General features: G+C 45.7%; 1 protein-coding gene across 1 annotated transcript in view; it reads left to right on the forward strand.

Annotated features, from left to right (window-relative positions):
- Positions 1-9,962, forward strand: part of KCNK9 (potassium two pore domain channel subfamily K member 9) — an 88,402-nt gene extending 78,440 nt beyond the window's left edge. The window contains exon 2 of the mRNA XM_081918875.1: positions 8,377-9,962. Coding sequence (XP_081775001.1) covers positions 8,377-9,215 — 839 coding nt within the window. The 3' untranslated portion in view covers positions 9,216-9,962. The remainder of the gene's footprint in view (positions 1-8,376) is intronic.
- The last annotated feature ends 3,082 nt before the right edge of the window (positions 9,963-13,044 follow it).

A 13,044-nucleotide genomic window follows, 5' to 3' on the forward strand; every position in this document is an offset into this window, starting at 1 on the left:
TCTCCTCCCGAAACCTTCCCCTCCTTGCAGTGTTCTAGGCAATGCGCTGACCCAAAGGAGACCACCCTCTGATGCCAGCCCACTAGCGGATCGTGTAGCGCCAGCCAGCTCATCCCCAAAATGATGGGCGCTCCTCCCAGGATGGCCACATTAAACGCTATCTGTTCGGTGTGCCTTGCCACTCTCATTATCATCGGGACAGTCTGTTGGCTAACTTCTCCCCCCAACAGCTCTCTGCCGTCAATCGTAGTCACCTGCAAGGGGTTACTTAAAGGGATAGTCTGTATCTGGTGCTCAGCTGCAAACTCCTTACTCATGAAATTACAGGAGCTGCCTGAATCCAAAAGCGCCTTGACCTTTAGTGGGTGTCCGTTTGGCAGTTCTAGTAACACCTCTATCACTAAAGCGGGTCTGGGGGGTTCTGGCATGGGCACTTTCATTGCTCTTTGGCCTGGCTGCTGTGCCCCAACGGTGGCAGCCAGGCGTTGGCTTTTACTTGCTCCTTGCCTTCCTCTTCCTTTCCCCCAACAGCTCCTGCCATCCCTTGCCATTCCTTTCTTTGTGGGCAAACTCTGGCAAAGTGCCCTGGCTGTTGGCAGAGATAACATCTCTTGGCGCTCTTTCCCTCCTTTTTCCGCCCTTCACTGGGATTTGAAACTGCGCGCGCCCGCGCTGTTCCAACTTCCATCGGCTCTGCCGGCGGGAAAGGTGGCTCTGGAATGTCTGGAATGCGGAACTCCCTCCAACGGTCTCCTTTCCCTTCCCGCTTTTCCATAGCCCTCGCCTCCTGGCGCGCTCCTATGGCCAGCGCAGATTTGGTTAACTGGTCCATAGACTCCGCCCTGGGGCCCCGGGAAAGCTCATCTTTGACGGTTGAAGAAAGCCCCTCTTCGAAAAGCATTTGGATGGGCTCCGCCGATAGGTCCCACCCCAATTTGTGAATCAACATGGTAAATTCAGTCCAGTACTCACGGACAGATCTGCTTCCTTGCTGGCAAGCCATTAACTGCCTTCGCACCACCCCCTGCTCAATATCGCTGGAAAACATCAGGTCCATGGCATGAAAAAACTTCCTCGTGTCCTTTAAGATCTCATTATTCGCTGCCATCAGGGGTCTAACCCAATCTTTCGCCCCGGATTCGAGATGGCCAATCACATACGCCACTCGCGATTCCTCATCGGGGAAGTCATCAAACTGCAAGTTTAGAGCGTATTGCATCTCTGTTCTAAAGGCATGATAGTTCCTGGGATCCCCCCCGAATTTCTGCACCAATCCTGGCACCTTTCTGGCGAGCGGGGTGGTTTTCTCCTTTCCCTTTTCTGCATCCTGAGCCCTCCTCTCCTCAAGCCTCGCCGTTTGCAGCGCCAACTGGATCTCCAACGCCCTGTACCTTTCTTCCAGGCTTGGACCTCCTCCAGCTGCTCCTGCTCCCCCGGTTCCGGCTGGATTGCTCATGATGCTTCTCCCTGCACAAGCTGGCTTTCGGTGACTTTCGGATTGCTGTGATGGGACGATGAGCTGCTTGTGCGTAAAATGCAAGTCCCTCAGAGTTTGATCAGGCTTTCAAACCTCTGCCTGTGACGGAGCCCCTCCAGCATGGCTGCGTCAATCACTAGTAGAATCCGAAAGTGGCTGCTTTCGGAAACGTTTCCAACATAAAAGCTCCTTAACGGAAACACGTCGTCTGGCCTCTCGGCGTGACAGTTTCCGTCGAGGTGTGGGTGTCCCTATAGGAGGTCCTGAGACCTCCCCACTGGTTTCGCTTGAAGCGTCTCTGAGCCATCCCTCCGACTCACTTTCCCTTGGAGTTCTTGCTCGCCCTCTACTGGTTCCCTCTTCCGCTGCTACTGCTCTCTCACCCTCAGTGAGCCTTTGCGCCTCCGGCGCTTTAGATGTCAGTTCCCTGACAGGACCCTCTCAACCAGCCCCAAAACCCATCCCATTGAGAACTGGGCATGCTCTGTGGAGAGGAAAGGCAAAATGGAATGGGAAAAAAGCATGGATTGCAGGCTGGAAACCTGAACAGGAACACTCCACACTGCAGCATTTTGTTGCTGGTCTCATTTGTGCAAACTGAAGGTGCACTGTAAATGGTGGCCCCAAATCCTTTGCAATATATGTAGGGGAATTTTGTGGCTTCAAAGAGGTTTCTTAGTAAAATGTTAGGAATCACAAGACAGAGAAACCAATAGGAGAACACTTCAATCTCCCAGGACATTCTATACAAGATCTCAAAGTAGCTGTCATATGACAAAATAATTTCAGAAATAGACTGGAAAGAGAAGTTGCTGAATTGCAACTTATTACCAAACTTAAAACCATGGAGGGACCTGGTCTGAATAGAGACGTTGGATTCTTATCTCATTGTACACGATAAAGCTATTTTTAGCCATCTCAACCCTTGCTTTTTCCTGTAAGACCAATTGCAGTCGTTAAGAGTCGTCAACAGGTTTACCACACTTATCAGCCAATCACCCATTCCCACCACCCTTCTGAATAATACCCCTCCCCACCCTCTCACTATATATAAGGGTCTGGTGACTTCTGTTTCAGTGTATCTGAAGAAGTGTGCATGCACACGAAAGCTCACACCAATAACAAACTTAGGTGCTGCTGGATGGAATTTTTTTACTTAGTAAAATGCTTGATGTGAAAGCTGGATTAGTTTGGCATCTGTCTTGTCTTGAGAGTCAACAGAGGAGCATGCCTTTGGGTGTGAAGTCAAAACAGTTGGAAGGTTTTTACTTCACCCCCAAAAGCTGTGGCTGTAGAGGTATGGGGGGGGGGACATGTTTTGTCGCAGCTGGAGCTATATAGTAAAACTGCAAGGATGTCATCATGCTGCACTTTGCGTGGCCACCAGCAGGCAGCCACAAGAACTGCAGCATGGTGATGGAACAGCCTGTCCTGTCTGTTCCTCTTCAGGTTTCCTGGGCTCAGGTTTGGGTGATCTGTAGGTGGAGGGGTGTGTGCACAATTGGGACAATCTATAAGAGGAAGGGGGACGCGGGTGGCACTGTGGTCTAAACCACTGAGCCTAGGGCTTGCCGATCAGAAGGTTGGTGGTTCGAATCCCGGGGTGAGCTCCTGTTGTTTGGTCCCAGCTCCTGCCCACCTAGCAGTTCGAAAGCACATCAAAGTGCAAGTAGATAAATAGGTACTGCTCTGCCGGGAAGGTAAATGGCATTTCCGTGCGCTGCTCTGGTTTTGCCAGAAGCGGCTTAGTCATGCTGGCCACATGACCTGGAAAAACTGTCTGTGGACAAACGCCAGCTCCCTCGGCCAGTAAAGCGAGATGAGCGCCGCAACCCCAGAATCGTTCATGACTGGACTTAACTGTCATAAGAGGAAGGGGTTTTTGTAAGCTGCATGGGGAGGGGTTGGAGAGTGAAGTGAGCAGTGTGTGTGTGTGTGTGTGTTTGTGTGTAATCCAAGGAGGCATGATTGGTTAAAACTAGAGAAGAGTTATTTCCTTCGGTCATCTCTGCTTGCCAGTTTGCCTTTTCAGGCTGCAGTCTTGTTCAAGGCATTATATGTCTTGTGATATAATACTCTGGACAGTTTCTAAGGCGGGTTGGCAGAGGCAAATGGGGACAGAGGGGTGCTGTGAGGACACACAGATTCCATCCCCTCAGCATGTGCAATAAGACATAAGGCTGGATGTGATGTGATAACTGTGTAGCAGAGCCTGCCGAGTTCTGAACCCTTTCCCCTCTAAAACATAAGCCCAGATTCAGCAAATTCAGCAGGGAGGATGCAGGCAAGCGGACAAGTTCACCAGATGACTGAAAGCTGGCTGAAACTCTTCAGACTGCAGGTAGTGCTGGTGGAGGTTTGAGATCTGCTGTGCATTCAAACGTGCATTATTTCCTGTGCTTGCTCCCCAATGGTATTGCGTGTGCAATATATATTGGCGAGCATTCAAATATTTAATCTCCCTCCCATTGCAGTCTGATGGGGAATCACCTGCAGATTTATCCTTCTGAGATCTCTTGATTTCCTTCAGTTCAAGCGGCAGAGCATCTGCTCTGAGTGCAGAAGGTCCCGGGTTCAATCCCCAGTAGTTGAGATCCCTGCTATGCAGGGGGTTGGACTAGATGACCCCTGGGGTCCTTCCAGATCTACAATTCTGTGATCTTCAAGGAGGACTGGAAATGTGTTGTGTCTGAAACCCTGCCATTCAGTGTAGATGATACTGATCTAGACAGAATAACTGAATATAAAGCGGGCACTTACCTTCTTCCTAAGCACACTTCTCTGACATGGGCTGCAATCCTGTACAAACAATGGGGGTGAGACTCATTTAACTCAATAGGACTTACTTCTGAGTAGATATGCCCCAAACCACACTGTTGTGGCCCAGTCCTATGCATGTTAACTTAGAAAGCCCACTGCACTCAGTGCATTTTACTGCAAGTGAGCAGCGCAAAAGATTGCTGTTCTAATTCTTCTCCACTACGGTCATACCTCGGGTTACAGCCACTTCAGGTTGCGTTTTTTCGGGTTGTGGACCACCAAAACCCGGAAGTGCCAGAACATTGAATCACAGACACGCAGACATGGGTTGCGACCGCTGCAGGTTGCGAATGTGCATCCCGCATGGATCATGTTCGCAACCCGAGTGTCCACTGTATTTTCTTAATTGTAGCATTTGTATTAAAGCTTTTTTTGGAATGAGCTGGGATGGCCATAGCTCTCTCAAGTATTTGGAGTGCAGATGCATGTCCTGGATTGAGAATTGGGACCTTATGACGTCAGGGTGAATCATACTATGGAAGGAAAGTCACGTCCCTTATACTGTTTCCCTCCTATGCGATTGCAAGGAGAAGCCCGCGCTCACCTCTCCACAGGGACAGGAATTTGCTGACTCTGTGGCCATCTCCCCCTCTCTCTTTCTTGGGTGACCCTTTCAACTCTGCCTCTTCACTGCCATCTGCTTGATTTGCTGACAGGCATTTAGCTAAGTCGACTTGATTTACTTGCAGACAAACCTGTGCCGGGGGTAACTTTTCAAGCTGAAGCAGCCATCCTTCTTCTGAGTCATGCTGTGCTGTGCTGCAGCCTGGCCTTCCACCCTTCAGAATTAAAAAAAGGGAAGACAGGCGCCTGACCTGATAGAGCTGATGAGAGAAGAAGAGGCCTGTGGCTCGTGCTGTTAATCTCTGGGAGGCGATTGTAGTCTCGGCTAGGGCAGGAGCACGATTCCTTTTACACTTATTTTAAACTTTATTCACATATGCTGGTGTGGTCCAGTGCATAGCAATAAGGCTAGAGGCAGCCAGGCAACATTTTGGCTGCAGGAAATCGATCTGCTCTTTTTGGCTTTCAGCTGCTCCTTTTGCGGTTGCATATGCTCTAAATTAGCTTATTTATTGTTAACATTCACAGGTATCATATATTTCTGTGGGTGCATATTGCTGCATGCCACCCCAATCTCTGAGTGGTGTGAGATTCCAGGGGTTCATGTTTCCTTTTGCAAATGAGGCACAGCAGAGACTATGGTCTCTTTACGGTAATATTGTTTATGTGCACATATATACAACCTGAGCCTGTGATGGAGGGGTTCACAGCATTAACCCCCCACAAGGATGTTGTTTCTCCCATAGGTGCAGCCTTGTATTCAAGCAGAAATCAATCATACTCTGACCTTCTTCCTAGCTTGCTGCCTTAACCAACCTACAACCTTTCCCCCTCTAGTTCACATCACAGCCAACTCTAAACATCTGCCTCAAACTCTGGCTTTGTCTTCTAACTAACTTCAAACTGAGGAGAGGTGTCACCCATTTGCCATCTGGCACAGAGCCCCCTCTCCTTAGCATTCTTAATGGGCCATCACTGTTTCTTTGTTTTCTTAATGGCTCACCTCTCATGAGGAAGCTTACCTGGTTTATATTTTAACACTCCAGTCCTTGATTAAATTCTAACACTTACTAGGTCCAGGAATTTAGGGGAGTCTGCCACCCCCAAACTCATAACAATATTTTGGTCATAGTAACACTGAACCATGGAGTTTGTAGTCTTGAGGCTCTACCAACTATTGTGACAGTCAAGAAAGCCCCCACTTAATAAGCGGCAAATGCCATGAGGATTTTACCAAGTAGTCTACAATGCTGTATAACAGATTTGAGCTTATTTTTGGATGCTGTTGCTGCAGTTCTGGAACACTCCTCCAGGTATATCTTGTGGGGCCCTTCTTTCAAAAATTGCCTCGCATTTTTGTTCTGTAGGAGTCTTTTTCAGTGTTCATTTTGTTGATTGACCTTTGTTGTTTTTACTGATTTTAACTGTACGCTGCTTTGGGTGCAGATGCGTAGGTCTGTAAACAATATGAAAGAAACATAAATGATGGTAGCTATTCAGCAGTAACAGATCTCCTACTTGCAGTCAGTTTTAGAAAAGATTTGATGACAACCTTCGTTATTTCCGCTCATGGAAAGAGAAGTTAATGGGGAGTGGAGTCATTTTCCGCGTGTGTATATAATATGCCAAACTCTAATTTAGAGAACTGGATGCACTGTTTGCAGTATTTACTAATGGGTTTACTTAGGCCTAATCTGTCAGTTTTGGTTTCTTCCAGTTTCTCATTTCCCCAGTCTTACTTTTATTTTTCCACTGCGTGGATTTTTTTAAGTCGTGAAAATTCACCAGCATTTTAGTGTGAATTTTCTCCAATATACACATTTTTTTTATTTTAAAAAATGCAGTTTTGCCTAATACAATAATTGTTGCAAACCATTTGACCTAATACAATGCATAAGCTGCAAATCAATGCAGAAATGAGATTAACTGAAGACTGGGAAAAGGAGAAAAAGAAAGAAACACAAACTGACATGTTCATTCCTACCTCCGACCATGACAGTATTAGCTGCTACTGAAAGGGCTTGTCTGCTACCATGACTGAAGATGATGGGGCAACCTGAGTCAAGAGCAGCTTAGACGCTTCAGATACACAGTCTACATACAATGGCCTTGTAAGTGTCTAGTACAACTGAGCTAAGGAAAATTCAGCATGCTGAAAGGATCACTGGAGTTATTCCTAAGATCTACGTCACTCGTTGCCACCATTTCCCAGGAGGAAAAGCAGTTTGTATGTTACCTCAGTCATGACCATACCCTCCCCCTCCTAATACGTCTGTTTTAAGTTTCAGATGCAATTATTCCTCTGTCGTTATCTGCCATCTCAGGCCACAGCCAGCATAAGAAATGTCTGAGTCATGAGCGTTTGGCATAATTCACCCCCCTCCACCCCCAGCTTTATGCTGTTGTCAAAAGGAGAGATTGCCCCACGAAGGAAGGTGAATTTCCATTACCATGGAATGACGATGAAGGATGCTTGCGAAGCTTCTTCCATTCCGGTTTTGAATAGCAGTGTGGGTCCCATATTGCCTGAAAAAGTGAATTCAAAGGGAAGCGAAATCAGCAGCGCACAATTTGCATTCATATCCTGCAAATGGAGGAGGAGGAGATCTTGGCATGGACTTATTGCTGCAGCTGCTGTTGCTACCACTAGTTAACAGATCACTTTTCACTACTACTGCTGTGATATAGCAATATCATATTGCTATGATACAGCAATATCCGGCAGGTGGTTCTTGCCTGTTTGAAGGAGGCAGTGATAAGACCACTTCTCAAGAAACCATCCATAGATTCTGAGAACCTAAGTAATTACTGGTTAGCTGCCAACCTCCCTTTTGGGGGTAAGGTATTTGAGTGGGTGGCCATTGACCAGATCCAGGTGCTCTTGGAGGAGACTGATCTTCTAGATCCATTTCAATCGGGGTTTCAGCCTGGCTTTGGCACAGAAACGGTCATGGTCGCCTTATATGATGACCTCTGTCAGAAGAGAGACAGGGGCAATGTGTCTCTGTTAATCTTCCTTGACCTCTAAGTGGCTTTCAATACCATCAACAACGGTATACTTCTGGAGCAGCTGTCCGAGTTGGGGGTGAGCAGAGCTGTTTTGCAGTGGTTCCGGTTCTACTTGGATGGTTGTCTTCAGTGGGTGATGCTTGGGGAGTGTTTTTGGGTGCCATGAGACTTTCAGCGATGATACACAGCTCTATTTCTCCTTTATAGTAGACAAGTGTAGGGCATTTGGAATGGGTACAGAGGAAGATTTAGGGCAGGGCGACTTGTTCCACTGTGCTGGGCGTTGAACCTAGCGGGGAACAGCAGGGCATTGCAACTATGACGTAGTGAACTGAACAGAGCAGAACAGAAGGTAAGAAGTGAGCTGATTTTTGGGCTTGCACAGGGTGCTACTGAAATGTGAAAGACTAAAGTCCACCTGTGATGGGTAACTCCACCTAGGAGCAGCCACCCCTCCTTCCCTCCCTCCCTGGTCACTCACCTGTTTTTGTCTTTTGCTTCTCCAGGTTATGGGCATGCTGCCCCAGGAACAAATGCTGGGAAGGCTTTCTGCATGTGCTACGCTGCCCTAGGAATCCCGTTGACCCTGGTCATGTTCCAGAGCCTTGGCGAACGCATGAACACCTTTGTCAAGTACCTCTTGCAGCGGATGAAAAGGTGCTGCAGGATGAGGAGCACTGATGTCTCCATGGAGAACATGGTGGCCGTCGGATTCTTTTCATGCATAGGGACCCTCTGCATAGGAGCAGCGGCCTTCTCCCACTGCGAGGAGTGGAGCTTTTTCCAGGCCTTCTACTACTGCTTTATAACATTGACTACAATAGGGTTTGGAGACTACGTGGCCCTTCAGACGAAAGGAGCCCTCCAGAGGAAGCCGCTCTACGTGGCCTTTAGCTTTATGTACATCCTAGTAGGGTTGACAGTCATTGGGGCATTCCTCAATCTGGTTGTTCTCAGGTTGTTCATGAACATCGAGGAAGAGAGGCGGGAGGCTGAGGAACGTGCCTCCCAGGCAGGCAACCGTAACAGCATGATCATCCACATCCAAGAAGATTCCCAGCATGGGCGGCCGAGGTACAAAGCCGAGGTGACGGACCTCCAGTCGGATTGCTCCTGCATGTGCTACAGGTCCCACGAATACACCAGCCGGGTTGTGTCCCACCAAAACTCCTTCAGCTCCAAGTTGAACCTCCAGTACTTTCACTCTATCTCCTACAAGATAGAGGAGATCTCGCCAAGCACATTAAAAAACAGCCTTTTCCCATCCCCTGTAAGCTCCATCTCTCCTGGCTTGAACAGCTTCACAGACAGCCACAGGCTGATGAGACGGCGGAAGTCCATCTAAAGTCCTTTGTCCTTGGGGTTTTTGATCTTTTATTCCTAAGATTGATTTTGGGTTGTTTTTTTAAAAGGAATTCCTCGTGTAAGTCAGAGCGAGGCTAAGATTAATCAAGGAAATCAAGCAAAGGAATAGACATCCTTCCTCTGAGACTCAGCTCTGGAGCAAAGTATGCCTTACATTTATGTCCCCGCCCCTCGGTAGTCTGAAGATTCGAGGTGATGGGAAGTGGGTATCCAAATTCCAAAGTTGCACATATTAGCTGGGAGCTTTCAGTGTGCCCTGGGGCACTTTTTGACCTAATGAACTCTTTTCCTTCACAAGCAGGTCACTCTCTGTGTGTGTGTGTGTGAGTGAGAGAGCACGAGTGTGCCTGTGTGTGGAGTGTCTGGGTTAGGGTATAGGTGCACACGCACAATTCCACTACCAGTGCCATGTGACTAACAAAGTATATATCAAAGCATCAGGTATTGGTTTTGTTTTCTTTCGATTCTTCCTTTGAAGAACTTGTATTCTGGCCTGCTTTTTGGCTTCCAAAACATAGCAGGGGCTGCGGGAACGGGAAAAAGCTGCTATTCTCTTTTGTTCCGTTTGCTGAGTCAAGCATGCACCATAAACAGTCAATATACCAAGTGTATCATGGTGATGTTTAAATATTTTTTTTAATGCTAGATTTTATTAGATGTTTTGTTTCCAGAAAGGTTCAAGGCAGGAAGAAGGATTGCTTTTGCTTGCTGGATCAAATCCTTACAACCCCCCCCCCAAAAAAAATATATTTTTTAAAAAATCTACAGCATGCATTTTGTAGAACTGGTATGCATTAAGACAATACAAGAGGAAAACAAAACCCTTGAAAAGATAGGATTAATACTCTAAAGCAAATAATATGGTTTTAAAATCAGTTTCTTTGAATTCTTTGTTATTGTTCCAACTATATGCCACAACACAGAGGGTTTTTCTTTTCTGAGGGGGGAATCATTGGAACTGAAGAGTATCTATTTTATTATTTCTTATTTATACAGTTTTGTATAAAATTAAATTTTATGTTATCATGTGCTTGTGTGTGTGTGAGTGAGAGAGCCTGAATGTGTGTACGTGTGCAGAATCAGATGCATGCATAGGAATTATATTTTTGGGAATGCTTGGACAACGATGGTATACAGAGGTGGGTGTATCCCTCCCCTTTTCTTATATAAAAAAACAGGGCATTCCTTGTTTTAAATTATTATTATAATAAAAGATAGTCTCTAAATGCTTTTGATTTGTAAATAACGGAAAGCCTTGGTTGGCCTCAGGAAGGATTCAAGAGAGAGTGTCTCATGCTTTGACCTTCTGGGAACGTTTAAACCCTGACAATCTTTTGCTGAGCGAATGTGTTCAATTGAGGCAGCTGCAGGTGTCAATACTTGCTCTGCTTTGACCCTTTGAATGATTGCACCAGAATTGAGTTGCTTTAGTGACTTGAGAGCAGCTCTTCGAACCGTTTTGTTCAAGGAATACAAGATCTAGGAAGCACTGGCTTAATGGTGAGGCTTGCTTGCAGTCCAGAAATTCCAAAACAGTTGACAACAACTAGGGTTATCCAGAGAAATGGGCTCATTTAGAATGGAAAAGCTTATCTGAGCGCTAAGCACCCCATGACATGAAGAAGCTTGCCTGTTGCTGTCTCTGCAAGAGTCCCTGTTCTGGCTTGGCTTCCTTCCAGCCAATCAGCCTCATTTTTGTGAGATGGCAATTCTGCTGTATGTCTGCATTGGGTCTGCGAAGGGATCATTCAGTTGCTCCCAACGCAACTGTGCTTTTCATCAGCCCAATGGCCATTCTGTGTCTTGTATCTGTGTTTGAACCATTATGCAACAATCCAGTTTATCCTATCGCATTACATATCAGCACCAGAGCGAGGGAGGGAGGGATTTAGTTTGCTCAGGGCATGGTTAAAATGTTTTTGACAGAGCAAGCTGCAAAGCAGGGATGAGACATGCCATAATGAAGCAAGGCAAGCAGAAGGCTAATATGATGCTGTGATTTTCTGAGGGTTGCAATGGCCTCAGCAAAAGGCTTTCGCAAGGCTTCAGGGTCTGGAGTTTTCTATATTGGTTCATCTTTCTCACTTGGTAAATATAGAGATCTGAAGGCCTAGTATTCATCCCTTCCATTTCTTGTACCCTCTGGCCCAGTGTAAGGGGAAATTGTAAAATTGCAGAATGAGGGGTGAAGTGAAATAAACAATACACTTATGATGACATGTTTATTTTTGAGAATGGGTAAACTATCTCCATTGTACAATATCAGGGCTGAGGAACTGTTGGCCACAGGGACTTTGACATGTAGCCTGCAGGCAGCTAGAGTTCAATTATGCTTTAAAGAAACAGCCTCCATTGGTGTCAGCGGAAGCTGATTTTTAAGCCTATTTGCCAGGCAGGAGGGAATTTTGTTTGATGGGAAGGGAGACACAGCTGAGGAGGTTAGAGGTAACCTGTGTTCTGTTGTCACTCCCCAACCACACCCCCAAATTACTTCACACCTCTTACAAAACAGCTTGGTGGCTGAGGACCTATAAGCACATGCAAGAGTTGTTATTGTGGTTATTTTCTAGGCAGGAAAAGTGCTTTATTCTGGTGAACTTACTTCCGAATTTAAAGCAATTGCTTGCACATTCTCTTTTTTGAAAAAACAATAATAATTTTTTCTTGAGTTTTTAAGTTGGTCATTCCATTCGTTCTTCAACATGTATTTTCTTATACACAAATATAAACCAAAAATATAATAATAATTCTTTGCATGTGACTTCCATCCACCTCATTTCGACTCCTTACTTCTTCCTTATCTTTCAACTGTGTTGTTTTTCCTTGAAAGAGTTATTATTATTGAGGCTAAACATTATTAATTTATTTATATACGACTTAATTGCCAAAGTGGCTTGTAAGTGGTTTTACAAATATAAAACCACTTACAGAATATAAACGCACAGAATGGAGACAAGCAATAAAACAATGCCCCATCAAAACACTAAAATACACACCCCACAATTAAAATGTGCAATAAACAAGCCCTTTGAAACAGCACAACAGTTAAAACAGCAATTAAGATGGGGGGTTTAAGTCAGGAGATCAGGGGGATGTGACAACAAGTGCGTTTGCAAGAGCCCGCGGAATGCCAATGCGGATAGGACCCCTTGCATTTCAGCAGGGTGAGCATTCCACAACACTGGGGCCACCAGCACTACCAAGTGTTGCTTATCTAAGGTGAAAATAGCTTTCTTTCCTGCAGGCTCTGCCCTCTGACACACCAGCTTCTTTTCAGTTGTAGCTTAATGCCAACCAGTAGCACCAAAAATGATGCATGAAGTGCAATATTGGCCAGAATGACGTCATTAACTATAATAATAGTACAGTGGTAACTCGGGTTAAGTACTTAATTCGTACCGGAGGTCCGTTCTTAACCTGAAACAGTTCTTAACCTGAAGCACCACTTTAGCTAATGGGGCCTCCTGCTGCCGCCGCACCACCGGAGCACAATTTCTGTTCTCATCCTTAAGAAAGTTCTTAACCTGAAGCACTATTTCTGGGTTAGCGGAGTCTGTAACCTGAAGCATATGTAACCTGAAGCGTATGTAACCCGAGGTACCACTGTAAACATAATACTGCTATTTTAAATTCGATTGAATGAAATATATTTTATTATATTTATTTCACAAAATTTATAAACAGCTTATTTTTTTAAAAAAAACCCATCTAACTATTTTATGTAAAGTAATATAAAACATTCTTAAGAACATATGAATTCTGTGGTAGACATGTGAAAAATCCATGCTTGAGTGATGTTGTAGCTTTGG

Source organism: Podarcis melisellensis (assembly GCF_964234715.1).
Source record: "Podarcis melisellensis genome assembly, chromosome: 7".
In the NCBI taxonomy this organism is placed as follows: domain Eukaryota; kingdom Metazoa; phylum Chordata; class Lepidosauria; order Squamata; family Lacertidae; genus Podarcis; species Podarcis melisellensis.